Source organism: Belonocnema kinseyi, chromosome 9, assembly GCF_010883055.1.
Source record: "Belonocnema kinseyi isolate 2016_QV_RU_SX_M_011 chromosome 9, B_treatae_v1, whole genome shotgun sequence".
Taxonomy (NCBI): Eukaryota; Metazoa; Arthropoda; class Insecta; order Hymenoptera; family Cynipidae; genus Belonocnema; species Belonocnema kinseyi.
The window spans coordinates 74,489,910-74,517,018 of record NC_046665.1 but is presented as its reverse complement, the minus strand read 5'-3'; the positions used below and the strand labels follow the sequence as shown (position 1 = coordinate 74,517,018).

General features: G+C 27.3%; 3 protein-coding genes across 4 annotated transcripts in view; 1 reads left to right on the top strand and 2 right to left on the bottom strand.

The window, feature by feature from the left end:
• The window catches only part of LOC117180591 (E3 ubiquitin-protein ligase MIB1-like), a 191,450-nt gene extending 187,618 nt beyond the window's left edge, over nt 1–3,832 (bottom strand). Inside the window, exons 1-2 of the mRNA XM_033373084.1 lie at nt 3,541–3,832; nt 2,503–2,850 (exon numbers count right to left, since the gene is read on the bottom strand). Coding sequence (XP_033228975.1) covers nt 2,503–2,850; nt 3,541–3,642 — 450 coding nt within the window. The 5' untranslated portion in view covers nt 3,643–3,832. The remainder of the gene's footprint in view (nt 1–2,502; nt 2,851–3,540) is intronic.
• A 3,679-nt stretch (nt 3,833–7,511) lies between these two features.
• Nucleotides 7,512–24,680, bottom strand: LOC117179983 (katanin p60 ATPase-containing subunit A-like 1). 2 transcript variants are annotated; one of them, XM_033372249.1, is made up of 10 exons: nt 24,527–24,680; nt 23,989–24,253; nt 20,922–21,057; nt 19,667–19,847; nt 19,489–19,579; nt 14,019–14,140; nt 12,262–12,584; nt 12,072–12,184; nt 8,219–8,345; nt 7,512–8,121 (listed from the first exon to the last, which is right to left on the bottom strand). In XM_033372249.1, the coding sequence occupies exons 2-10, from the start codon at nt 24,251–24,253 to the stop codon at nt 7,923–7,925; spliced, it is 1,557 nt and encodes a 518-aa protein (XP_033228140.1). In that variant the 5' UTR covers nt 24,527–24,680; the 3' UTR covers nt 7,512–7,922. The 2 variants fall into 2 exon arrangements, with proteins under 2 accessions (XP_033228140.1, XP_033228142.1); XM_033372251.1 differs by having other exon boundaries at nt 19,697–19,847.
• Nucleotides 24,681–26,339: 1,659 nt separating this feature from the next.
• Nucleotides 26,340–27,109, top strand: part of LOC117179707 — a 15,323-nt gene continuing 14,553 nt past the window's right edge. Inside the window, exons 1-2 of the mRNA XM_033371743.1 lie at nt 26,340–26,379; nt 26,798–27,073. Coding sequence (XP_033227634.1) covers nt 26,377–26,379; nt 26,798–27,073 — 279 coding nt within the window. The 5' untranslated portion in view covers nt 26,340–26,376. The remainder of the gene's footprint in view (nt 26,380–26,797; nt 27,074–27,109) is intronic.

Below are 27,109 nucleotides of genomic sequence, written 5' to 3'. Positions count from 1 at the left end.
ACAGCACAAATCCAGAGCACTTACTTAGCACTAAATTCCTGCGCACAGGAGAATTTGATACCACTAATAGTTTCCGAGTTTCGCATACCAGAGTTACCTGAAACCAGCACTACTACACGTTTTTGGTAAAAAGAAAGTGCCCGGATTTTTTGCAAGGCATAAATCCATAGCACTTAATTAGCACTAAATTCCTGCACAAAGGAGCATTTGATATCACTAATATTTTCCGAGTTTCGCATAGCAGAGACACCTGAAGCCAGCACTACTACCCGTTTTTGGTAAAAAAAAGTGCCCGGATTTTTTGCAAGGCATAAATCCAGAGCACTTAATTAGCACTAAATTCCTGCCGAAAGCTGATCTTGATACCACTAATAGTTTCCGAGTTTCGTATACCAGAGTCACCTGAAGCTAGCATTACTACATGTTTTTAATCAAAATTACCGGGCACAAAATTTAGTTTTTGCAGAATATATTAGCACTTAATTAGCACTAAATTCCTGCGCAAAGCAGATCTTGATACCACTAATAGTTTCCGAGTTTCGCATACCAGAGTCACCTGAAGCCAGCATTACTACACGTTTTTGGTAAAAAAAAGTGCTCGGATTTTTTGCAAGGCATAAATCCAGAGCACTTAATTAGCACTAAATTCCTGTGCAAAAGAGAATTTGATACCACTAATAGTTTCCGAGTTTCGCATACCGGAGTAGTGGCTTCAGCTGAAGCTAGCATTACTATATGTTTTTGGCCAAAGGTACCGGGCACAACATTTTTTTTCCACAGCATAAATTACCACTAAATAAGCACTAAATTATGGCATAGTGCCCACATCAATATGACAATGTTGTAATTCTAGGTTCCGGGACCTCAATAATTTACATCTATAAAATGGAAAGTACTAAAACTTTTCAATTGAACAACTTTTAACTAAATGCATTGTAACTGAAAAATTTAGAATTTTTTACTTTTATAAATTACAGAATTTAAAGATTCAGTTCCAAAAATATCAAACCATGTCAACATTTTTAATGTTCTAAATCGAAAAATCAATTAATAAATTAAATTTTTTAAATCATATTATTTTAACCAATTTTAAGCTAACAAAATTAAAACTTGAACGATTAAGTTTTTTTAAACTTAAAAATTTTTACATTAGAAGGTGAATGATTTTAAATTTAAATAATTTAGATATCCTTAAAAAGCTTCGACATTTTATTTCGAAGTCTTAAAAAATCTACATGTTGTTTCAAATTTTTTCAAATTTAAAATCATTATTAGGGGTCTTTTAAAACTTCTGAATATCTTTTAAAATGATTCGAATTTCAAAGAATTTTTCGAAATAAAAAATGATTTTCATATTTCCGAGCAATCTTACGAAAATATTTTTATTCTTTTGAAGCCTTTCAAAATTCTTAAAAAACTTATACATTTTTTATTAAGAATCTGCACAAATTTACATTTCGTCTTAAATAGGTTCTATTTTCAGAAATTCTATATATTAAATTAAGCCATAGGTATTAGCACCAGGATTTCGGTACGAATAGCCATATTTTGTCGGAATACACACTTCGTTTAAGTTATTTGAAATATTAATAAATAATAAATGTTTAATTGTTATTTATACATAAAAATTAAACAATTTCAACCACAAATTAATCTTTTTTTTTAATTGAACAATTAAAATCTTAACATTTAAAACCACCTTTAATTTTTTAAGGCTTTTGAACTGAACCAGTTTAATTTTTAACTTTCAACTCTGGAAAATCTTTAATTTTGAAAGGATTTAGAATCGTCTTTACAAATCAATTATTGTTCAGTTTGTGATACTTAAAATTTTTTAAATTGTTAAAATCGAACTTGGACAGATTTTTCTTCTAAAATTGGTAAAACTCAGTCAAAAAATAAATTTCGGGTCTCAAAAAAATCCCCTCTAGCGACCACCCTGATCAATTTAAAACATTAAAAAATATACTTTGATATAATTGAGAATGACAATCGTATCAAGATAATTTTTTCCCTCCTTTCAGAAGAGATGATGAGATATAAGCGGAGGATTAAAATATGTTTTCTGTAAAATTTCATTTTCCAGACAAATTGCATATACGTGAAATTGTCAAAACTTGTAGATTATAAAATAAAACTCTTTTTTAATTTTGTAATTTTTGCCTTTTTATGAACAAAAGCACCTGCTGAGAAGGTTCAGTATTTACTCCAAACTTGATCAATATTTACTACTTCATTTGAATATTAATAAATTCAGAATAATTTCCATGAATTTCCAAGAACATTGAAATCATTTTCATAATTTTCTCTGCCACCTTCACAAAAATTTTCAATAATTTTTCAAAATATTTTTGCTAATTTTCAGGGAATTTGCAAGAATTCAATTTCTAAGTTTAAGAGCAAGTCTCAAGCTTATGAAAGTACCGCCAGGCCAATTTTTTTTAGGACTACATCACTGGATAGCATGGTGATAATAATTCTAAAGTCCAAAGGTTATCTTACCTTTTTGCTTTTTCTTCGAGGCTCCAGAAGCACTCTTTCACTCCCAGGAGTTGCGATTCGATAAAATCGATGTCTTAAGTGATGTTTGTCTCCATGATAGCATATGGAGCAGAGATCATAATTCCCGCATTCAGCGCACTTCCAACGAATCCCAAAAATGGGTTGCTGACGACAAGTATCACACATCGTCCCGTCATGCTTAACACCTGTTGGAGCAGAATCTAAAATCCGCAAATCAAAGGCTCCTGAACAACGATAATTAGCTGCTGTTCCGTTATCCCAAACTACGACGACTTCTTCAGGAGACTCGAAATTTCTTACTGTCCCCACATGGCCTTCTCCTCCGTCCTGATAAAATAAATTACAATCAGAGGTTGGTTTACAAAAATAACCTTCTCAATTTATGAATTATCAATACTTATTTTCCAAAAATGCATTTTGCTCCAAAACACTAAAGCAAATAGAAACAGAGATCTGGATTATGTGTCTCCATCATTTACTGGAGTGAATATTTCAAGAAAAACCGTATATTTTCTGAAAATTTTGTAAAATCGACTCACGTAATATTTGAAGACTTAAAAAAAAACATTAATATAAGAGATACGTTTACATAATTTTAACTCTTTCTGACAAATAGCACGATTATATCCAGAAAACCGCATGTAAACAATATTTAATTCATATCAAGATGTTCTATTCTGATGCATTCAAATTGCAAAACATGAAAAATAAATATTTCAAAACAAAGATATTTCACTTCGAAATTGAGATAATTCTTATATTCCGGGCAAAGGGTGGAAAGATGCGTTGTTCAGACAAGAGAGACAAATCGAGAAGTGTAAATTATCAATTGAATTTTTTCCTTTATTTTTGTCTATCATATTTAGCCAAGAGAGAACTGTCAGAGAAAAACGTTGACAAAATTACGCAGGTAAAGTTAATAATCACTTAAATGACTGTCATTGAAAAATAAGAAACGATTAGACAAGAAAATACTATTAAACGTCAAGTGTTTAAATAGTTAACCTAAATCCTAACCTGTTTTCCCCATTTCCATTCTGGTCCACGAATCACTCGAGCGCCGACACCTTCCATCATAAATCGCGTCGTGCGAGTACCGGTACTCGCACCTGCTTCCATTATATATTGTCAAAAACACGGTCACTATCGATAGAAAAATTTATAAACGCGAAAACTTTTCACACGCATCCACTAAAAAAACACCGCCATATCGAACTAACGTCAAATGCCCTAATCATAAACTGCAACAAGGCTAGTTTTCAATGCGAAACCGTGAGGTGCACTTTCATTGCAACGATAGATTAATTTTTCAAATATTTCGACCCATAAAAATGTAAATATTAACGCGATTTGAGTAAATAAGCCTGAAAAAGTGATTCTAGAAACATTTTCAATCATTTATTGGGGATTTTCTCTGTGATGCGTACAGCGTCCGACGAGATAATTGGAGATAATGGCGTTTCCGGAAATTCACGAAATTTGGCGCATTACTCCGAACGCTCTGAACCCAGAAGGCGGGAATTTTTAAACTGCTAATTTAAATATCATGGAGCAGTTCTTCACAAAATATACTATATGGGTATAGAGCCGTCCATAAACTTGGTTAGTAATTTTGGACTATTGTGTACCATTTTATACCATATTAAATTCATTATGCAACGCTTTAAATTCCTAAGATTTAAGAATAAAATTCACAATTGTATTAACAACCAAACAGTTAATATTTCAAGCAAAATAAATGAATATTAAATTAAATAGTTAAACTTTTAACAAAATTATTAAATTTTAAAGACTTTTCTGCCACAAAATATGAATTTTCGATCAAATCGTTGAATTTTCAAACCAAAAATAATATAAATCCACCAAAAAAGTTGCATTTTCTTAATAAAATACTTGAATCCTGAACAAAAAATATGAATTTTCAAAAAAACAGGATTAATTTTCTACCCAAAAAAAAACAACAATTTTTCTATCAAATATTTTAATATTCGTCTAATAAAGGATTACTTGTGAACCAAAAATGGAATAGTTAAATTTTCAGATAAAAAACTTAATTTCTAACCAAAAACAAACAACGAATTTACAGCAAAATCGTTGGCTTTTCTATATGCAAAAATGAATTTTAGAAAGAGTTTATTTTCAATTAAACAGTTGCATTAATCGGCAAATTTGAACTTTCAAGCAAAAGAGACAAATTGTTAACACAATTGTTAAACTTTTAACCAAATAATGAAATTTTCAGTCCAAAAAGGCGAATTTCTTCGTTCTAGAGTTGAATTTTTAACATAAGGTTAGTTTTTAACCAAGCAAGATAAATTTCCGAGCAAGGAAGATGGCCCTTCTTACAACAAAAAAATGAATTTTCAATAAAAAGGACTTAACAAAATAATTAAACTTTCAACAACATATTTTTTAGTTAGTTTTTCGTTGAAAAATTACCTTTAAATTGCAAAAAACCAATATTTCACCAAATATCCTCTACCAAATACATATAGATAAGTTGTCCATAAAGAAGATTAATTTTCCACCCAAAAATACGATTTTTTAAGGAAAGAGTTGAATTTTCAACTAAAAAATATATTTATTCAGCATTGTACAAAGAATGGCGTTTCGAAATCAGTCGATAAAATACGATTATCCTGACAAATTCTAATTTGTTGTTTCACATACGTTAAATTAAGAATATTTACATCCCAAAGTTCTTTCCATAAAAAAGATATGTTTTCAACCGTAAGTAGAATCGTAGAATCAAAAAGATGTTTTTTTTAACCAAAAAGATTAATGTTCAACACCAAAAAATGCTATCAAATAGTTGAATTTGAAACGTATGAAGGATACATTTTTTACTACAAATACAATAGTTATTTTTTCAGATAAAAAAATTAATTTTTAACACAACATAATTTATTACAAAATAGTTGCAATTTTAACAAAATAACTAAATGTTTACGAAATAAATATGATAATCGACTTTACGACTAAGAAAATTTACTTTCAAACAAAAATAGTTGAAGTTCCTTATTGGGTTTTATTAATTCAGTTCACATAAGGCCAAATTCGTATACTAATCGAGAATTTCTCTGTACACTTCGTCTTGCATTTGAACATTATAAGCACAATTTACTACGATTTTAATCGTAATTTGCTGCATTTTTATTTTAATTACAGTAAAAGAATTACATTTAAAGTGAGAAGAATAGACGAAAAATGCAGCTGATATACATAATTTAATTAAAAATTTGTTGTATAAAATAATATTTTTTGATTGAATTTAAATCGTTTATTATTGAATTTGAAATCTTCATCAATAATATCGTAAATTGATATTTTAGATAAATGCAAATTCCATCTAAAAAATAATTTATTCAATTTAACACATTGCATCAAATTTATTGAGTTCTCAAATGTATAATTTATATTTGAAACCCTTTAAAACCAGGGAAATAAGGAGATTTTCATTTTTAACAAGATATATGAATTTTTAATCAAATAGTTGAATTTTCACTTGAAAAAAATTCAAATCCAAAGTAGATTAAAACAAATTTTCAATCATATAGTTATATTTTTAACCAAAATGACTTTTAACTAATATTATGGAAAAAAATAAGTGAATTTTCACAGAGGAGCTCATTTTTCAACGAAATATGAATTTTAAATCAAAGAAATTAATTCTCAACAACAAATGCAATAATTGATATTTCAACCACAAAAAATGTACTCTACAATATTAAAGTTTTTAATTTAAACAAAAGAATTTTGAACTAAAATTATGAACATTAAAAAAAGAAGTACATTTTTACAGAGGAGCTCTTTTGTTTAACCAAGTATGAATCTTAAATCAAAGAGATTAATCCTCAACAACAAATTCAATAATTGACATTTCAAGCACAAAAAATGTATATTTCAAATTAAAAACAGCTGAATTCTCAATGACAAATTTAATAGTTCAAAAGTATTTGAACCATACAAGATTTAAATTTAGATAAAAAAATCAACCAAGGTTGATTAATTTTAAAACAAACAGTTGCATTTTGGATCGAAAAAACGAATTTACTGCCACAATATTTGAATTTTTAAATAAAGACATAAGTTTGTGACCAAAACGAAAACAATTTTGCGACAAAACAGTTCAATTTTAAACTAAAATGATTAAATTTGCAGTTATAAAATCAATTATAAACAAAAAAGAACGAATTTTCGACATAATAGGTTTAATTTTTGACCAAGAAAATGAGTTTTCAATTAAAATTATAAATCTTCAACATCAAATTAATTTTAACAAGAGTTTAACTTTGAATCAAGTAGTCGCATTTTTAACATAAAAAGATGAATACTCAATGAAAAATATAATAGATGATATTTCAAACAAACATAATGTTAATTTTAATTAAAAAACATTTATATTCAACCCCTAAAAAAAACAGAAAAAAACGAATTTTTGGTTCAGAGAGAAAATAATTTTTAACCAAAGTGTTGAATCTTCAACTAAAAAGGATAAATTTTCAACCATAAAGAGAATAGTTAAATTTTTCATGAAAAAAATAATAATATCCATGCGAAAACAAATTTTCAACTGGATAGTTAAATCCAGTAATACAAAGCTACTTTAAGGAATAAAAAACACTGTTATTTCATTTTATATCATTTCTTTTTAAATTTAAGCACACTCTCGAAAAAATGTCCTGGCATTTTCAGGATTTTCCAGGTATATAATAATTCTCTGACAATTCACGACGAGTAGACATCCTATTAAACATAAATGGATTTTTTTTATCTTAAAATATTCGTGATATTATAGATTACCACAAAATGTTCGTAAATCCCATATCGAACGGCCTTTGAATTAAAGTTAGTTCATCACCACGACGTGTATTCTTACACCTTTGCATTAATTTTGCAATTAGATTCTCAATATTTAATTACCCGATATTTTTTAAGTGTCTTAAAAATTGGAATAAAACTGATATTAATTTACAAATTAATACAAATGCGATTTTTCAGACTTGTGGGTTTTTATTATTTTAATTGATGACAGTATATTAGACTCACTATGAATCAAAAAGATTTTCTTGCAAGATTTTCTACTTGCTTATCTGATGTTTTCAAGTTTTAAATACAAAATATCTCTTCTTAAGCTTGAAACAAGTTATGACCTAAAGGATATACAAAAAGAGGAAAAGGACTTTGTATGAGATAAAGTGTAAAATTATCAGTATATTAATATATTTATAATAAAAAATAAATATAGCCCGAACACGTTAAGTTTCACCCTACATTCTAAAATATTACTCTCAATTTGAATTTTCTTCTAACATTCCATGCATAAATGTAACACATTCTCTCTTTAAGGCCATTAGGAAAATGCATTGATATATTCCTTCAATGTGGAAGCGACAGTATCAAGACGATCCGAATTCGCCCATCCACTTTTCATATTTTTCCAAATCTTCTTGTGAAACGCTTTTATTGCACCGCTCCACCGCTTCGTCGAAATCCTCTGCAGAAACTGGCAAATCCAGTTCCTCTTTTGGTAACTGTCTTATCTGGTCGGGTTTCAAACCCGCAATTTTTTTCCGCATCACCATCATAGAGGCATCTCTGATAACCAATGAAATTTGAATATTAAATTTAAAACTAAAAGTAATTTCAACAGGAATTCTCTACAACTATAAAAACATTAAAGAGATACACAAACCTGCAAACATTTGTAATATCAGCCCCTGAATAACCAGCAAGTTTACTCGCAATTTGTTTCAAATTCACTGAATCATCAACTTTTACTTCTCGAAGATTTATTTTCAGTAGAGCTTCTCTTCCTTCATCTAGATAAGAGAAACCGATTTCAAAATCTCAAGTTCCTGATTCTTGTTTATGGAGTATCAATTAATTACGTAAGTTTGGGGGGGGGGGGCTGAAAAACCCTATGGGAGGGGGGGTCCCAAGCCTTTATGACGTAAATTTCATCTTTCTAATTATATTTTTTAAATATACTAATTGACATATGTTTTACTGTTCAAAATAACTTCTATATTATTATAAACAATATATCCTTATTTATTGTATTAACTTTTATTATGCAATGTTTCATACTACATAGTCCAATAAATATAAACTCCCTTCGAAATTAGTTAAAACCCTTGAAATCGCTTAAATCTTAAAAATCTCATAAAAACCCTTTACTTTTCAAGGTGGCCTCTCACCCTGAAGAAAGCCAGACAAAAATTCCACAGGGAGAAAACCGCTATGAAACCGAAAGAGAAATATTACAATAATGAAAGATTAAAGATTCACAACATTTCTTTCAATATTTAAAATTCTGCAATTTTAAACGGTGAAAACGACAATGACTTTTTACACGAATCACATTTTTTAGTAAAGAAATCAAAATTTCTATAATATGAATTCAAATTATATTTTTGAATTTGCAATTTTAAAACAGATTAATCTTTGAGGTCATGAAACTAAAGATTTTTCTTGAATTAATTTTTAAAGGTTTCGAATTTTTAATTTCACAATCTTGTAGTTTCAAATTCAAATATTTCAAATGCTAGCACAATTCCGATAGTAGATATTTCAAAATTTTTTATTAAAAGCCTGAATAGTCAGTTTTGAATTTAATAATTTTAGAAGTAAACACAAAGCGATCTTGAATTGAAAAACTTAAAATTGTACAATTTCAAAATTTTGAATCATATTACAGCAATTTTGTTTTTAAATATTTTTTTTTTTTTTAATATTCAATGTAATATCTTATATTTGTCCGATTTTTAGTTGAAGATTTAAACAAATTTTTAGTTTTCCCTTTTCATAGGTTATAGTGTTACAATAAATATTAAATTGGTTGAATTTTGTTGTGTATAATTAGTAATTTAAAAATAATTATTTGTGAGCGATTTACATTTACTTTAAATATTTACAATTTTTAAGGGTTTGAGTATAAAAAAAGTTCCAATATTACGATTTTTGGAGACTACATTTTTTCACTCTTAAAATAAATTCCCATTCGTTTATGTTTCAACGTTCTGAAATATAAATGTTTAAAATGTTTTATGTTTCCCATTCAAAATTACTATTTGTTTAAAAAAAATGTAGAATGATTTAATTCATTTTTTCACTTGAGACATATTGCCTTATCAGCCTTTATGTTAAATTATAATTTTGTTATGTAACAAAAATTTAAAATTCTAGAATTTCAGAAGCTTTGACTTTGAAAGATTCAATTAGGTTTTCAATTTAAAATCGTCAAATTTTAATCGCTTTGAATTGTATTATTTATTATTTATTCATTTTAATGATAAATAACACAATTTCAATTCCTGTGAACTTTAAATGATCCAATTTCTAAAATTCCAATCTGAAAATATTCAACTTTTAACGTTTTTAAATTGTTCTATTTTCGAAATTTTAATCTAAAATTATTCAATTTCATGATTATTCAAATAAAAAAATGGTTTAATTTTTAGCGCTTCAAGTTAAAAATTACACAATTCAACGCCTTGTTCTAATTAAATTGTTCAAAAATTCTTGGTTTAATTTCAGATGCTTTCAATTCGAAAATATAGATTATTGTTTCAATTTTTTTTTAATTTAACTAAAATTAAACAATAATTTTCTTATCCTACTTATTATATGATTCAAAGTCAATAGATTTCTTGCAAAAAGGTTTGCTGATGCTTATCCACATTCCGTCCAGACCAAAATTTATAAAAAAAGTGGCCACCCTGATATCCTTTAAAATCCTTTAAAATATAAAAAATCGTTTGAAATCCCGTGACTTACCTTAAAAGCTCTTAAAACAATTTGAAAAATGTGTAAAATCTTTAAGATCCCTTAAGATCCTTTAAAATCCGTGCAAATCTCTTAAAATCTCTAAAAATCTGTTAAAATAAGTAAAATATTTCGAAATCGAAATAGATCCCTTTCAAATTCATTTAACTCTTTAAAATACTTGGGAATCTTTCCGAATCTCTTGGCATTCCTGAGAATAAACTAAAATCCAATAAATTTTTTTGTAGGCCATTCAAGTTTTTCGAAATATCATAGAATCCTCTTAAATTCCGCCAAATCTTCTGAAATCTTGTTAAATCATCAAAACCCTTTTATATCTCTTAAAACCTTTAAAATCCCATGAAAATCCATTATAAACCTTTAAAATCAGTTTGAAATCTCTAAAAATCGGCTAAAATTCTTAATATATTTTGAAATCATATGAGATCCTTTGAAATGCCTTTAAAATTTATTTGAGTCTTTAAAATACGTGGGAATCTCTCTGGCCCTCTCTTGAAATCCCTCAGATTATACCAAAAATACATCAAGTCTTTTGAAATTCCGTTAAATCTTTTTACATCACTAAAAATCCTTTATATCTCTTATAATCCGTTAAAATCCTTTTCAACCTTCGTAAATCTTTCTAAATTCCCTTGAATCCTTAAAATAAAATTCTTTCAAATTATTTGAAATCCCGTAACTTACTTTTTAAACCTCTATAAAAACTAAGACAATCCTTGGAATCGGTTAAAATACATCAAATTCCGTGAAATATTTTGAAATCTTACGAGATCCCTTGAAAATGCCTTTAAAATTGATTAGAATTTTTAAAAGCCGTGAGAATCTTTCCGAATCTCTTGATATCACAAACATTACATTAAAATTCATTAAACATTTTGATGATACATTAAAATTCCCTTAGAACTTCTGAAATTCGGTTAAAATTTTTTAAATTACGTGAGATATTTCGAAACCTTATGAGATCCTTTGTAGTCTTTGAAAACCCTTTAAAATACATCGAAATATTTAAAACCAGTTAAAGCATTTCTCAATCTACAAAAGTCCCTCATAATATATTAAAATACTTAAAAAGACATTGAAATTTCGCGAAATCTCTTCCAATCTTTTATAATATTATTCGGAAACCCTTTAAAATTCTGTTAAATCTTTTGTTATCTTACGAAATCCTCTAAAATTCATGCACAATGGACATACTTTGGAATCTTTGGAAATCTCTTAAAATTCTTTGAAATCCTGTGAAAGCATCGAAACCTTATTAAATCTCTAATAATCCTTTTAAATAATTGCACATGCTTTCAAATTCTCTGAAATTTTTTTAAGTCATATTAAATTTCTTAAAATCTCTAGAAATTCGTCGACACCATTTGACATCTCTTGCAATCTTTTAAAATTCAGTAAAATACAAACATTTTTGGAAATCTAATTAAACTCCCTAGTGTTCCGTTGCTCTAAAACTATACTAGTTAATTTTTCAAACTCTTCAAATCTTTTGAAATTTCTTGAGATTTCATCAAATTACTAAGAAGCTTTGGAAATTAATTTACTGTAAAAAATCGGTTAAAATATTTCCATATCACTGGAAATATTTCAAGTCTTTTGAAATATCGTTTACCATGAAAATAATCGATATTTTATTCATACATTGAGCAAAAGTTATAAAATCTAACGTAAGAAGAGGATGGGGGAGGGGTAAAATTTCGAAAATTATCGTAAGGTAATTAATGGATGTTCCTTTAGCTAAAAACGCTTAAATTACTTACCATTAGGTAATGGAATGTATATTCTTTTTTCTAATCGCCTCCTGAGTGCCTCATCTATATCCCAAGGAAAATTCGTCGCAGCAAGAACCATAACTACTTTACTCGGATCGTCACTGAAAATAAAACATTTTTGTTAGGAATTATCTTCGCCTGGCGCATTTTAAAATGATTTCAAAAGCACTTTCTGTACCTATTCGAACTTATTCCGTCCATTTGCACGAGAAGTTCGGATTTGACTCTCCTTGAAGCCTCGTGTTCGGATTCAGAACCTCTTCTAGAACACAGCGAGTCGATTTCATCAATGAAAATTGTACTGGGTGCATAAAATCTAGCCATCTCAAACAGAAGTCGCACTAGCTTTTCAGACTCGCCCCTATATTTAGAAGTTAAAGTAGAAGACGAAACGTTAAAGAAAGTGGTTCCGCACTCGGTTGCTACGGCTTTTGCAAGCATTGTTTTTCCAGTACCAGGTGGTCCAACCATTAAAACACCTTTCCAGGGCCTTCTTATTCCCTGAGAAAAGACAGAAGAATAATCTAAATTAACAATTTTATTCTGTTTAAGGGACGAATTTTTATTTTCAATTTTTTTCTGAATTTAATGTGGTCATTTCCTTTTTTTATATACATTTTTATTGAGTTGGAAGGGAGGAACTTGTTATTATTTTACTGAATTGTAATTTAGCTACATGTTACAAAAATGTGGGTTGAATACTTTATTTCGGAGAAAATTAAACAAAAAATTAGTAATCCTGTCTAAACAAAAGTGGTGTAACTATATGTATTTCTATTTAAAAAATATTGCAAAGACTATTCGCCATTTTCTACCACTTTAGTTTATGTTTGTATTTAATATTTTTAACCCACAATTATTAGAATTACATCCAATGATTTTTGTTTACCATAATAAAATTTACAAATTTGAAAAAATTTCCGACTGTGTTATTGTTTTGTGTCGGAAATCTAAATTTGTGTTAAAAAATCATTAGATTTTAAAGATGCAAAATTTTTTAACAGTTTTTTTTTGCTTTACATCGAAAATGAGTATTTTAAAACAAAAAATCATTACATTTTGAACTAGAATTATAATCTTATAAAAATTTTACGAGAAATATCGATATCGTCGAAAATATCGTCGAAAATTTGTATTTTCAATTTAAAAAATTGCAACATTTTCGAGATTATCATTCACTCATTAAATTTCGATTTAGCTGTCGAGTTGCTGATCGGTACCTTTTATAAAAAAATCCTTTAATTTCAAAGATCAATTTTTTAAAAATAACTTTTGATTATGCTCGCGTTTTTTAAAAGATTTAAAATCTTAAATAATTTTTAGTGCTGTTATTTTAGTATTTTTAGTATATAACTACAATTGTTAATATTAATAATATTTTAACAAGAATATGGTATGTTAGAGTTTTTCACCGAAAATCGGTTATTTTAAGGAAGAATAATTTAATTGCAAAAATTAAGCTTATAATTTTGAAGGACTTGAAAGGACTAGATTTTCTTTGCAAAAAATTATCAAAAATATTGCCCTTGCTTTTTTTCTATTAGTTTAGATAATAGACGCTATAAAATGCCAAAATGATGTATTAATATTAATTTTTTATTTCCATTTTTAAATTGCGAGAGAACAAAATTGCCCGCATGTGTTTGTTTTTTTAGTAAATATTTTAAATATTAAAAGCATGGTTATCTATTTTTATATTTGAAGTAAAAATTGAAAAACAAACTTTTTTCCAACGTCCAAATTACTCTTGAAATCTAGTGTACAGTCCTTCGTGAAATCTTTGAAATAGTTCAGAATTCTTCAAATACTTTTGAAATCATTGTTTAACATTTTTTGAAATATTGAAATCTGACGTAAACTTGAATGCCGAGTGGTCAACTGTTCGCAAAAAGGGACGGTAAAAAATATTAAATTCTTTTTATAAAATTGACATGCCTTGAAAAATTCCGGCATCCACATTGGGAGGACAACAGCTTCTTCGAGTAGTCTCTTGGCTTCATGGAGATCAGCAATATCATCCCAGCGAATATTTGGATTTTTTTGTACAATATCTCTCTCTAGAATGCAATGAAAGCATTACATGCTTCACTTCCTTCCTAATATTTATATGTCGTAGGTAATTGGGCAAATTAAGGCTTTGGCAAAAAAAAACGAAGGAATTAGATAAAACGGGAGTTAAGAAAAATCTTACAATCGAGTATTACATCTTCCCTAATAAATCCCTGGTTTATTCAGGAAGTTAAAACACGAGTAATTCAGGATGGCCATTTTATTTAAAGAAAAAAATTCCCGGTCATTTCCCGGTCAATGATATTTAAAAAATCGAAAAATAAATCTAAAAATTGTTCTATTCGAAGTAATAAGAAATGAACTTCAAAATAAAGCACTCAAAGTAATGCTCTTGAATTTTAAACTTTGAAAATTGAAGTTTAAAAGTTGTTTCATTCAACAACTTTGTATTCAAATGATTAATAATTTAAACGTAAGATATCGAAGCTACTAATACTATTTAACTGAACAATTTTAAATTAAATGCAAAAGAACTTCATAATTTAGAAATTTTTACTTTTAAGAATGAATGAATTCAAAGATTCAGAATTAATTCTAAAAATAGAAATCTAAGTTATTATTTTTAATGCGCTAAATTGAAGAATCAATCAATTAATTAGAAAAAATGATATCATTCCACATAATTTTAAATTCTAATTCCAGATCAGAATTGGTTAAAAATTGAAAATTCCCTGTTTCAATTCATAATTTAACGTTTGTTCGAAAAGACCTTTTTTCAACCCAGAATTATAATTTTGTTTAAAAAAATCATGTATCTATTGTGATTGTTATTCTCTTATATAAATTCCACTTTAACTAAAAATTGATCAAAACTGAAAATTCCTTGTTCAAGCCCGGAATCCTAATACTTTTAGAAAAATTTCCGTTTCAACTAAGAATTAGAATTTTTCTGTAAAATTCCCCGTTTCAATTCATAATTTTAATTTTTTCTTCGAAAATATTCCGTTTCAGCTTCGAATTAGAATGAATTCTTTTTAAAAAATCCCTGTTCCAGCTCGGAATTTATTTAAATTTGAAAATTCCCATTTCCAATAAATTAACAAAACATTAAATTTGGTTAAATAGGACAATTAAAATTGTAAGGTTCAAAGTTTAGTTTTGAATACTTAATTTATAATTACTGACTTTAAGTTAAGTCAGATATTTCTGAATATTAATTTTTTTTTTAATCGAAAAATTTTAAAATGCATGGTTTAAAAATGTTATATTTTAGACTAAAATAATATTTGAAATTTAATAAAAGCCTTTAATCATAAATATATTACTTTGAAGTTAATTCAAAATTAAAAATAGTTTATAAAGTTTCAGTAGGGCGTTCACATTTTTTTAACTGATAAAACTTTCCATTTGAAACGATTTAATTTTTCAAGTGAAAATCTTGACATTCTAAGTTTGTAATCTGATTCCGAATCATCTTCTACAATCAATTATTATTTACTTTCTAAATCTTCAAGCGTAATTCAAATTTTAAAAAAATCATTCATTGATTTATATTCACAGTTGATCAACTAAAACTGCTTTTATTGCCAAAAATCTTCGATTTCAAACGCCTCTATTAATTGTTGAAGTCTAAAGCTGCATTTTAAAATTCTCATATTGAAATGTATGCTTAAAAATTAAAAATCTCAAATGGAAAATTTTCTAAGTGAAAGGTTTTCGAATTATGCATTCTAAACTGAATGATATCATAATTGAAAAAGATCAAAATTAAACTAATTATTTAAAAAACGGTTAAAATCAAAGTTGGAAGGATTTTTTGTTCTAAAAATTTGTAAATTTCCCGCTCAAAAAAAAATTCACGGTCATTTCACAGTTTTTTCTTGTCTCATAAAATTCCCGGTCCAGCGGCCACCCTGTAACTTCTTTAAATTCTTGGATCGATTTAGATATTTAGAAAAACTTTAAATTAGGACATAGAATGAGTTTTACGTTATTTTATAATTCATTTCAAGTTTGAAATTAAAATAAATTAAACTAGTATAATTTGAAAGCTTTCTTACGAAGCGATTTGCAATTGTTAGACAAGCAATCAAATTTGTTGAATATATAATTTTGATCATATTTTTAAAATTATTTTATAAGCAAGAATCTTTTCATCTTGAAAGTATACTTTGTTCCATGACCTGTCCTTCTGTCTCTGGACTGGAACTACATTTTAAATTGATAAGTCCCTTTTTTACAAGCAATGTTAAATATGACATTGGAATTCTTGCTTGAAGTCGAATTCATTTAGAGTTTTAAATTAATATTCATTAAAATTAATTGCATATTAGTTGTCACAACTTTGATCCATTAAAAACTACACAACTTTTATTTACTTGTGAATACAATTTTAACCATTTTTATTGAACCTGAAGTTTTTTGTTAATTAAAGATATGACTTATTTATTGCGACAGGAAACATTTTGAAGGCTAAGTATAATTTGAAGAAGACAAGATGGTTGCTGATAAAATTAATTAAAATATTTAATAAAAATTGTTTATTCAACCAATTTTATCCATTCTCTAACGATTGCAAACGACTACGTGAAAACTATTTTAAATTATACTATTAATATATAATATAATAAACTATTAATTTTAAACAATCAACGTAATATAAAACAAACAAAAAATTTTTTAAATCTGAAAGCATGCTACATTCAGGCCTCACAGTTCCTATGGGATAAAATATAGGGACTAAACGGTGCGTTTTTCGCGCTCAAGAGGTATCAAACTCAGGATAAATTGTTAATGCTTCAAAGCGATTCAAGTTAAGTCCAAAAGAATTCAAATGGATTGGAAAACATTTTTTAAATACAAAATTGCATTTATTTCCCTAAAATTGGAATGAATTTAGAAAAATTTAAGATGAACGAGAAGAATTCGATATAATTAATTGAAATTCAAGGTGAATGAAAAAAAATTTTAATAAATGGAGAACAATTTAAAAATATGAAGAAAAAAAACTTCTCTGAATTCAGTAACTTTGAAATGAGTTTAGAAAAGTGCAATAGAATTCAAATGAATTTTATAAAATGCCTAAGCATTCAAGGTGAGGTCAAGACCTCACAATCAATTACATAACAAAATTTAAAAATTCGAAAAAATCCACTGAATTAAGTAGAATTCAGTAAATTTAGATGAATTTTAATTTATTAAAAAAAACTCCAGAGATTTCCAAAGAGTATCAAAGAATTCAAGGTAAATTAATAAGAATTCTGGGTGAATTCCAAAAAAATTCAAATCTCTTAAAATCTTTGAAACCCTAATAATTTCTGACAAAAAACTAACAAATTACTACAAACCAATTTAAAAGAATTGGAAACATTTTTTGTAAATGAAATAAAATACATTTATTTCAGTAGAATTTGAGTGTATTCAGATGAATTTCTGGTGGACTAGACGAATCTAATGCAATTCTTTAAAAAAATTTAAAATTTTAAAAACAATCAAGTGAATTCAAAACAATTCGAAAATATGAAAAATTCGTCAAATTATGTATGTTTAAAATTACATGAATTTAGAAAAATGCAAAAGAATTGAGAAGAATTGAGGACGAACTTCTTGCGAATAAATTCTTCGAAATCCATAAAATTTTATAAAATCCTGTGAAATTACATGAACTCTGATGATATTTTTTATAGCCTGGAAAATGTACCTCGATTGCTTTTACAATCCGTTAAAATAATTAAAATTCACGGTAATTTTATAAAAAGACTTGGAATCTGTTAAGATATCTCCAAAGCTCTAAAATCTTGCAAAATCATCCCATATCTTCCGAAATTCTAGGACATTTTTCAAAAACGCATGCAAATTTTTTGTAATTTCTTAAAATTATTAAAACCCTTGTAAATCCCTTGAAATTATTTAAATCACTTGCAAATGCCTTGGAATATTTTAAAATATTCTAAAATATTTCCAACTTTAAAATCTCTCAAAACTATTCAAACAAATAAAACATTACTGGAAATCCTTTAGATTTTCCTACAATTTAAAAAATCAATTGATGTTTTTTTGAGAAATTTTTTAAACCGTCTGGGATTATTTTACGATACTCTTAAATATTTAAAATCCTTTGAAATCCCATTAAATTACTTAAATCAATTAAAATGTTTGTTGTAATTTTTTTAAATAGCCAAAAACATCTAGAAACTTTTTAATAATTTTAAAATCCCATGACATTTTTTGAAGCTCATGAAAATTTGAACAAATTAAAAATTTTATATCTTAAAATATTTTGCATCCTTTGATAAGTTTATCAACTAATTCTCTGCATATGTCAAATAAAAACTTTTAAAGCTTAAAAAAATCCATTGAATTAAGTAAGTTTATAAGAATTAAAGTGAATTAAAAAATTCAGAAAAAATTGATCAGAATTCAGAATAAATTAATAAGAATTCAGGGTGAATTCCCAAAGCTAATTTAAAAACTCTTAAAATCATTGTAACCATATAAAATTCCTCACTTATCTTGAATAAATTCTTATAATCCATTAAAATATTATTAAATTCTTGTGAAATACTATGAAATCTGGCAATATTTCCTGAAATCCTGGAAAATTTATTAAAATATCCTGAGAGCTCTAAAACACCATTACAATAATTGAAATCCTTGGAAATTGTATAACATCCCGTGAAATCTATGGAAATATCATGAAACATTACAGTTTCTGTAAAATCGTTCGATATCTTTCGAAATTTAAAAAAATTCTTTATTCTAAAATATTTTAACCGCTTTAAAACCCGTTCAAATGATTGAAATTAATTAAAAATTTCTAGGAATCTTTTAAGATTCCTTAAAATATTTAAAATCCTTTGAAAATCTATAAAATACCCACTTCTCGCGAATAAATTCTTAGAAAAACACTAAAACATTACAAACTCCCGTGAGATTCCATGATACTTCCTAGAATCCTGAAAAATGCATTAAAATAGATCGATAGTTTTTAAATCCCTTAAAATCATTGACATCTTCAAAAAAAGTATTTATCCTAAAATATTTCAAACGCCTTAAAATGCTTTCAAATTAATTAAATTAATAAAATATTCCTTAAAATCGTTTAAAATCCCCTAAACATTTCAAATTAAAAGCTCCTGAAAATGCCTGAGAGGTTTTAAAAATACCCTAAAATCTTAAAAATTCATCCAAATTATTGAAATCTATTAAAAATGAATCGGAATCTTCAGAAATGCCCAGAAATATTTCAAAAGAATTCCTAAATAATCGAGGAATTTAGAGAAAAGGTAACACAGGAGTAGCTAATTCTGTAGGCTTTTAACCAAAGCCAAAATTTTCCTAATTACCCAGGACATATATACATTTGTAAACGATGATATAAAGTAAGCAAATTTACCAAGTACATCCACAAGATCCTTATCATTTCCAGCTGGCTCGAACTTTCGGTCCTCAACTTCTACATCTGTTTTCTCTGACTCTGATTTGTCCTGGAAAAAAAAGGTAAACGTGTAATCTAAGCTTCGAATTGAAATAAAAAGATCTCTGTTAATGTTATGAAATTATAATTCACTTGCTTCCACACGTTTTTTTGAATAAAGGCCCACCTTGTTTGTGTCGTCTTTTTTGTTTGTTTTTTTATCATCTTTTTTACCAGCACTTTTAGTATCTGACTTTTTGCCAGGAGGACCGGTCGGTTTCCGAAGACCTGTACGATTTTGCTGCATCTTTTGCTGAATTCTCTGAGGCCTTGGGTTTCTGAAGTTTCAAAAGAATTTTAAATTAAAAAACTAATCTCTCTATCAAAGATCATAGCGATTCAGTACTTTAATTTTAGTTAAAAAATAGGGGTTTTTACTGCAAAAATGGAAGTAAAAGGGGATTTCATTTATTATTAAAAACTATTTATCATAGGGGTATCTCACGAATATTGAACAAAAGTGACCTCTAACAGTTGCGCCTTTTCTTTAGAAAGTTTTTTTAGTCATTTTTGTGTTTAAAAATTTCTTTATGGTCGCTTTAAAGAATGTTCTAAAAATATTTGCACTTTCTAGTGATAAAATACATCAGAAAAGAAATGCAAAAATATCAAAGATTGAAATGCGTTTAAAGTATTTTTCTAAGTAAGCTATAGATAAATAATTTGAAAAAATGGCTATTTGAAAACCCTACGTTTTCGGTTTGCTTTGTCGATTAAATTTGTTTCTAATGTATTTTTATCCTTTGAAAGCTCTCAGATTAAAAAAAAAAACATTTAATGTCAGCTAAAAAAAATTATTCACAAAAATAATACAAATAACAATTTCTTTAAATATGCAGTTTGCTAACAAGTAAAAGCAAGCCGTATAACAATAAGCTCTAAAAGAAATATATTTTATTAAAAGGTCCTAATATATACTTTTTTGCATATTATTTTGGATTTTCATCATTTTGTTTCCATTTTCGTGAAAAATTCAATTATTTCCCCCATTTTTAGAAAATTTTTTCATTTTATCTCTATAAACATGTTTTTTTTTATTTGCAACTACAGAATTGATTTATTGTTTGGATTTGTTTTCCCGATTGAATTGTTAGCGATTTCTTCGATTCCGAAAATGTCGTTCAAATCATCAAAATTAGCAAATAAATCATTTAGAAAATATTTAAATAAGTATCATTAAAAGAAACGAATTCCTTTCAAAGGTTTCTAATGTCTTGAATTTCTTTTGCGATTCTTAAAAAATAAATCGGAACCTGGTAAAAAAGGGGGGAATTGGGTGAAAAGTATTAATTATAGGTGATTTTTCAAATTTAAGGGGGGCGGGGTAGGCAAAAAAATTGAGAGAATATTACTTCTGTTCTGAAGGTGTTAATGGTGGCCAAACGTCAGGATCCCGAGGAGGTGCAGGTTGACCCCACGCACTGGAAGTTCCACAAGACCACAGTGCAGGGTCACGAGTTGGTTCCTCATACGATAAACAAGATGTGCCTGCAATTTAAATAAGATTATGGTAATCATTCGAAATAATCGGTGTAGCAGTAAAATCATTCGGTACTTTCCACAAACTACGTTACCAGTTGGAAAGGGGGGGGGGGTTATAAGTTGAAATAACGTTAAGAACTGAGATAACGTTTTAAACTTGAACCCTATAAGAAAAACGAACTATATATTTTGCTGAAAGTTCATTTTTTATATTGAAGAGACTACTATTATATTTTTGTTTCGAAATTAATCTCGTTTGGTTAAAATTTTATTTTTTGTGGTTGAAAATGCAACTATATTGCCAAAACGTCATTCTTTCATCTAAAATGCAACTACTTTATTAAAAATGCATTTTTAACAGCTTTATGTTTGCTTGGAAATAAACTTTTTAACTGACCACTAAAATATTCAATTTTTGGTTAAAAATTTATCTTTTGCAGATGAAAGTACAACTTTTTGGAATGAAAACTCATACATTTTGTTGAAAATTGATCTTTTTAGGTCGAAATTTAATGTTCGTAGTTGCAAATAGACCTTTTTTTGTTAAAACTGTAATTGTTTGGTTGAAATATCAACTGTTACATGCTTCTTTGAGATTTATCTTCATTGGCTGAAGACTAAACTTTTTGATTGAAAAATCATATTTATTAGTTAACAATTCGACTTTTTTGTAGATAATTCGTCTTTTTGGCTTTAGAATTAATCTTCTTGTTCGAAAATTCATCTTTTGGTTTGATAATTTAACAACATTGTTAAAAATTCATTTTTTTTCGTTACAAATTATTTTTTTGATATCTGAAAATATAACTACTCCATATTTGGTAAACTTTATCCTGTATATTGGATAAAATGAAAAAAACATCTTTTTTATAGAACTTTAATAGAGAATTAATTTAAATTATTTACTTTAGAATTTTAAGCTTCTTGGTCTAAAATTCATCTTTTTCTGTATTGCTTTCTGCTGTTGTTCAAAGTTATGTTTTTATCAAAGTTGTTATCTAAAAATGTAACTATTCCATTTTTGGTTGAAACTTTATATTCTGTATTGTATATTCGTATTTTATAGTAAAAATATAATACTCTTCGGAAATTCATCTTTTTGTTTGAAAATTTATCGAAATTGTTGAAAATTAATTTTTTTGTCATCTGAAAATTTAAATATTCTATATTTGGTTAAAACTATATCCTGTGTATTGGATGAGTCGGAAAATCGTATTTTTTTGCAGAACTTTAAAAGAGAATTAATCTAAATTATTTACTTTAGACTTTCAAGCTTCTTGGTCTAAAATTTATCTTTTTCTGTATTGTTTTTGTTGTTGTTCAAAGTTATTTTTTTGTATCAGAGTTGTTATCTAAAAATTAACTATTCCATTTTTGGTTGAAACTTTATGTTGTCTATTGTATATGCGTATTTATTAGTAAAAATTTTTTATTATTATTCGAAAATTCATCTTTTTCTTTGGAAATTTATTAAAATTGTTGAAATTTTTTTTTTTCGTTACGAATTATTTTTTTGTTATCTGAAAATATAACTATTCCATATTTGGTTAAAACTTTATCCTGTATATTGGATAAGATGAAAAAACACATTTTTTATAGAACTTTAATAGAGAATTAATTTAAATTATTTACTTTAGAATTTAAATCTTCTTGTTCGGAAATTCATCTTTTTGTTTGAAAATTTATCAAAATTGTTGAAAATTAATTTTTTTGTTATTATTTGAAAAATCGTCTTTTTTATACAATTTTAATAGAGAATTAATTTAAATTATTTACTTTGGAATTTTAATCTTCTTGGTCAAAAACATCTCTTTCGTAGAAAATTTAATAATTTTCTTCAAAGTTCTTTGTTTTTTTTTCAAAGTTACTTTTTTGATAGAGTTGCTATATGAAAATTTAACTATTCCATTTTTGTTTAGCAGTTTATCCTGTACATGCATAAGTTAAAATATTAACTATTTGGTAGAAAAGTCCACTGCTTTCTAAAACATTCGACTCTTTAGCCTCAAAACTAAAGTGTTAAACATGCATACTTCATGTTAGTAAAGTGATCTTTCTTGGTTAAATATGAACTTTTTTATGGAAATTTAACTATCTACTAAAAGATCTTACTTTCTGCTTTGAAAATTCAAATATTTGATTGAATTTTAATCATATTTGTTCGAAAATTCGACCATTTGCTTGAAAATGCATCTTTGTATGCTGAAAATTCAACTATTTCATTAAAAATCGAATTATTATTGGAAAACTTGACTGTTTTGTCAGTCATCATATGGGTCGAAAATTCAACTATGGTATCAAAAATTGAACCTTCTGAATTAAAAATTCTTTCTTTCATGGTAGAAAAGGCGTTGCCCTTTGTTGAAAAAAAAACTTTTATTATTAAAAGTTAAACTGTATTCGAAAAAATTCGTCTTTTTGGCTTAAAAAAATTACTATTTGGTTAATCTTTAAACATTTTTTGGAAAACTCGTTTCTTTTAATGGGAACTTCATCTATTTGATTGTCAATGCAACCTTTTGGTTAAAAATCATTGTTTTTTTTTTTTTAATTTGTCTTTATATGTTGGTAATTTACCTCATTGGGGAGAAAATCTCTTTTGGTCAAAAATGTCACTATTTTGTTAAAAATGCAATATATTTCGACTTGAAATCTTATGAATTTAGAGTGTTTCGTATTAAATTCAGAAAGTTACCAATCTTAATTTTATTCACAAGAACCTATCAACGTAAAATCCGTCTTTAGATAACGGCTACGTTCATTTCCGAGAAGGGGGGAGGTAGAGAAACCCCAAAATTTGTAACGCAGTTTACGGATGGCCCATAACTGGAAAAATTGTTCGTGGGACAAAAAAGTTGCTTGGTGCCGCCAGGAATTCAAAAACGGTACTCAGTTCGAAATTCAAAAGAAAATGTAAGAACTTAGGACCCTATTTACCTAGCAATCGCTCTGTATGGGAATCCACTTTAAAAAGTTGCAAAGTATTCGAAGTGGCTTTGACCTTTTCGAATTCCTGCACAATTTGGTGCTGCACTTGTTGCCACTTTGCTTTTCGAGTTACATCCACAATGCTGGCTAATAACCTATGTATTTGTTGAACTACTCCTTGATAATAAACTCCAGACGTATCGTAATTCCCCGTTAAAGCCATTTCTCTCGCCAACTTTGTGTTTTCACAGATTTCGTTTATCGACACAGCCATCTAAGCGATTCCAGAAAAGAAATTTCATATATAATATATATAAGTCAAAGCTTCATTTAACCTGTTCAAAACGAGACACTTTTCACTTGATTATAGAGCACTGCACAAGTTTCGTATAAAATTTTACAGACTATAAACTAGAAAATAAAGGACAACTTGTTTCAAAGTTGAAAACTGGGATGCTGAGTAAAATACCACGAAATCGAGAATTCATTAAATTCAAGGTTATGTCTCGGAAAGGAAGAGACCGCATAAAAGACGGTATTGCTTCACCTTCAAACTCGATTTGGGTCCAAGGTCACTTGGAAAAATGCAGCACAGTTTTTCCGCCTTTTATTTGTAAATTAAAAATTGTTTAATGCTTTTCTGTGAATGTACATTTTTTGACAGGTATGTGTGTGGTAACTGACAGACGAAAAAAATATGCAAACAGGACAGGCCTGCCTAGAGTCGCTGGAATGGAGAGTGGATATGATTCCGGTTTCTCATTGGTGGACAGCGTAGTCTCCTCTGATCCAGACACTCTAAGTCCGTGCGAAATAAAAGCAGAGATAAAAGTGTCGTTAAATTATTAGGAAGATATATAATTCTGTTCTGTATTTTTAGTATTTTAGACATTCTTAAATTTTAATAAATAAGACATTTGGTATATTTATTAAATAATATAAATTACAATACGGTATCTACGGTTGCATTCATCCAGGCGCGAAATAGGTAAAAAATCAAAAAAGAGATGCTGAGTTCAAAACTGCACAAGTGTACAATTTCAAATAAAAAGCGATCATACCCGAAATATTTTTTGATTTAAATAATTTTTTACTATAATCAAGATTTAAGTGGGATTGAAATTAAGAAATAAATAGAATAATTCTCATAAGATCTCTGGGAAATTTTTTTAGGATTTTCTATTTTTGAATAATTAATATAATTTTAAAATAATTCTGATAATTTCTAAAAATTTTAAAAAGAATCCGGAAAATTTTAAGGCAATTTTTCTAATTATGCAGATTTGTATAATTTTTGGATAAAGACCATCATTTTGAATGATATTTAGATGGTTTAGAAATTTATATGAATGATTAAAAATTTGAAAATATTTCAAAAAGTTTGAAACAAAAACATTAAGATTTTCCAGAATGTTGAAAGTTTTCCAGAGAATAACAAATTTTCTTAGAATTCTTATACAAATTATGAAGGATTTTCTACTTCGAAGCATACATTTTTAAAGAAAACTTCAAAAAATTTCAACAGATTTCTAAAAATATGGAGAAAAAAAACAAAAAGATTTTAATTTAATTTTTTATTTTGAAAGATTGTAGAATTTATTAGGAATAATTCGAATTGCAGTTTAAAAGATGTTTGCAAATTTTTTCTATGGGTATAGTCATTTTTTGGTTGAAAATTCGTTTTTTTTTTCGTTTTAAAATTAATTTTTTAAACTAAAAATTTAACTCTTCCAGTTCTTGATAAAAATGGATTTTTCTTATTTAAAATTTCATATATTTAGTTAAAAACTTACATTTTGTATACAAAATTAACATTCTCCGTCGGAATTTCATCTGCTTGATTGAGAACTCATTTATTTGATAAAAATGATTTTATTCTTTGACAATTCAACAATTCGGTTAAAATTGAACTATTTTGTTTAAAAATCTTTTTTTCTGAATTTAACTTATTTTGACTTAAAATTGAAATATTTTTTAGTTGAAACATGGAATATTACGTTTTTCTTTGAGAATTTATGTTTTTTGGTTTTGGGTCGTTTAAAGTTCGTCTTTTTTCAATAGAAAATTCATTTATTTGGTTGAAAATTCAACTATTTGATTTAAAATTTCCCGTTTTGTCAAAAAACTAAACTATATTGTAGAAAATTTGTGTCTTTTAGAAAAAATGTTGTCTTTCTTACTCAAAATGCTACTAGTTGATGAAAAAATATCTGCACAAATTACAAAAAATTCAAAAGTTTGTATGACTAGTGGATGACTAATAAATTTGGCATGCGCACCCTTACGAAGGCGGAAGAGCACGCATCATCATATTCGTTCAATATTGCGACGCGTGCGCTTTTCTTCAATGGCAAATTGTGGAAATTCAATGGTAACTTCGGACAAGGAACTCTATTAATGGTGAAAAATTTGTAAAAATAAACCTTCTTGCTGTTGTTATAAATATTTATTCTGGTTTCATTCAGTGCCTAAAAATTAATATTTTTGAGTGAATTGGTGAAAAAGTGTTAATACAGTTCAGACACCTTCTCACAAAAATTCATAAAAAATATTCTCTGAAAGATCAGTGACCGTCCGTCTGAAACGGTGTAAATGTTCTTGTTAGATTGATTTTTGCTGATAAAATAAAATACAATAATTTACCATTAATTCTTTTTACAATCAGTCATTGTTTTAATTGCTCATAATTTATTATTTACAGTAAAGATTTTTATTTTATCATAAAAAATCGTTCGTTTTCTCTTCTTAATTATTTTTGTAATTATTTTTCATGCATGTTTATAAAAATGAGTAAACTATAAATATTTTCATTTTATAGATGTCGGGAATGGATATGACAGCATTAATTAATAATTCAAATTGTGCTTCATGCACTTTGGGTCCACCGCCGGATATGATCCTTCGACTTCCGCCGCCACCGATTCCCAGTTTTTTGCAACAAGGGTCTGAATTTCTGACGGATTCGGAAGCAATCATATTCCGACCGCATCACAATGACAGTCCGTGCAAACATTTCTGCAATTGGCGTTCGGAAGGTGTTCAATACGTTGAAATGCCCCAGCAAGGTAATATAATATTTGTATGCTCATTTATTACTTATTTTATTATTATTAATAATTGACCATTATAT

Excerpts from the sequence above, each read along its gene's own strand:
- LOC117179983 (XM_033372249.1), bottom strand. The coding sequence starts at position 24,253 with ATGGCTGTGTCGATAAACGAAATCTGTGAAAACACAAAGTTGGCGAGA. Across the intron at positions 21,058-23,988 it reads CCATACAGAGCGATTGCTAG|GCACATCTTGTTTATCGTAT; the intron begins GTAAATAGGGTC and ends TTTAAATTGCAG. Across the intron at positions 19,580-19,666 it reads ATTCAAAAAAACGTGTGGAA|GACAAATCAGAGTCAGAGAA; the intron begins GCAAGTGAATTA and ends TTTTTTTTCCAG.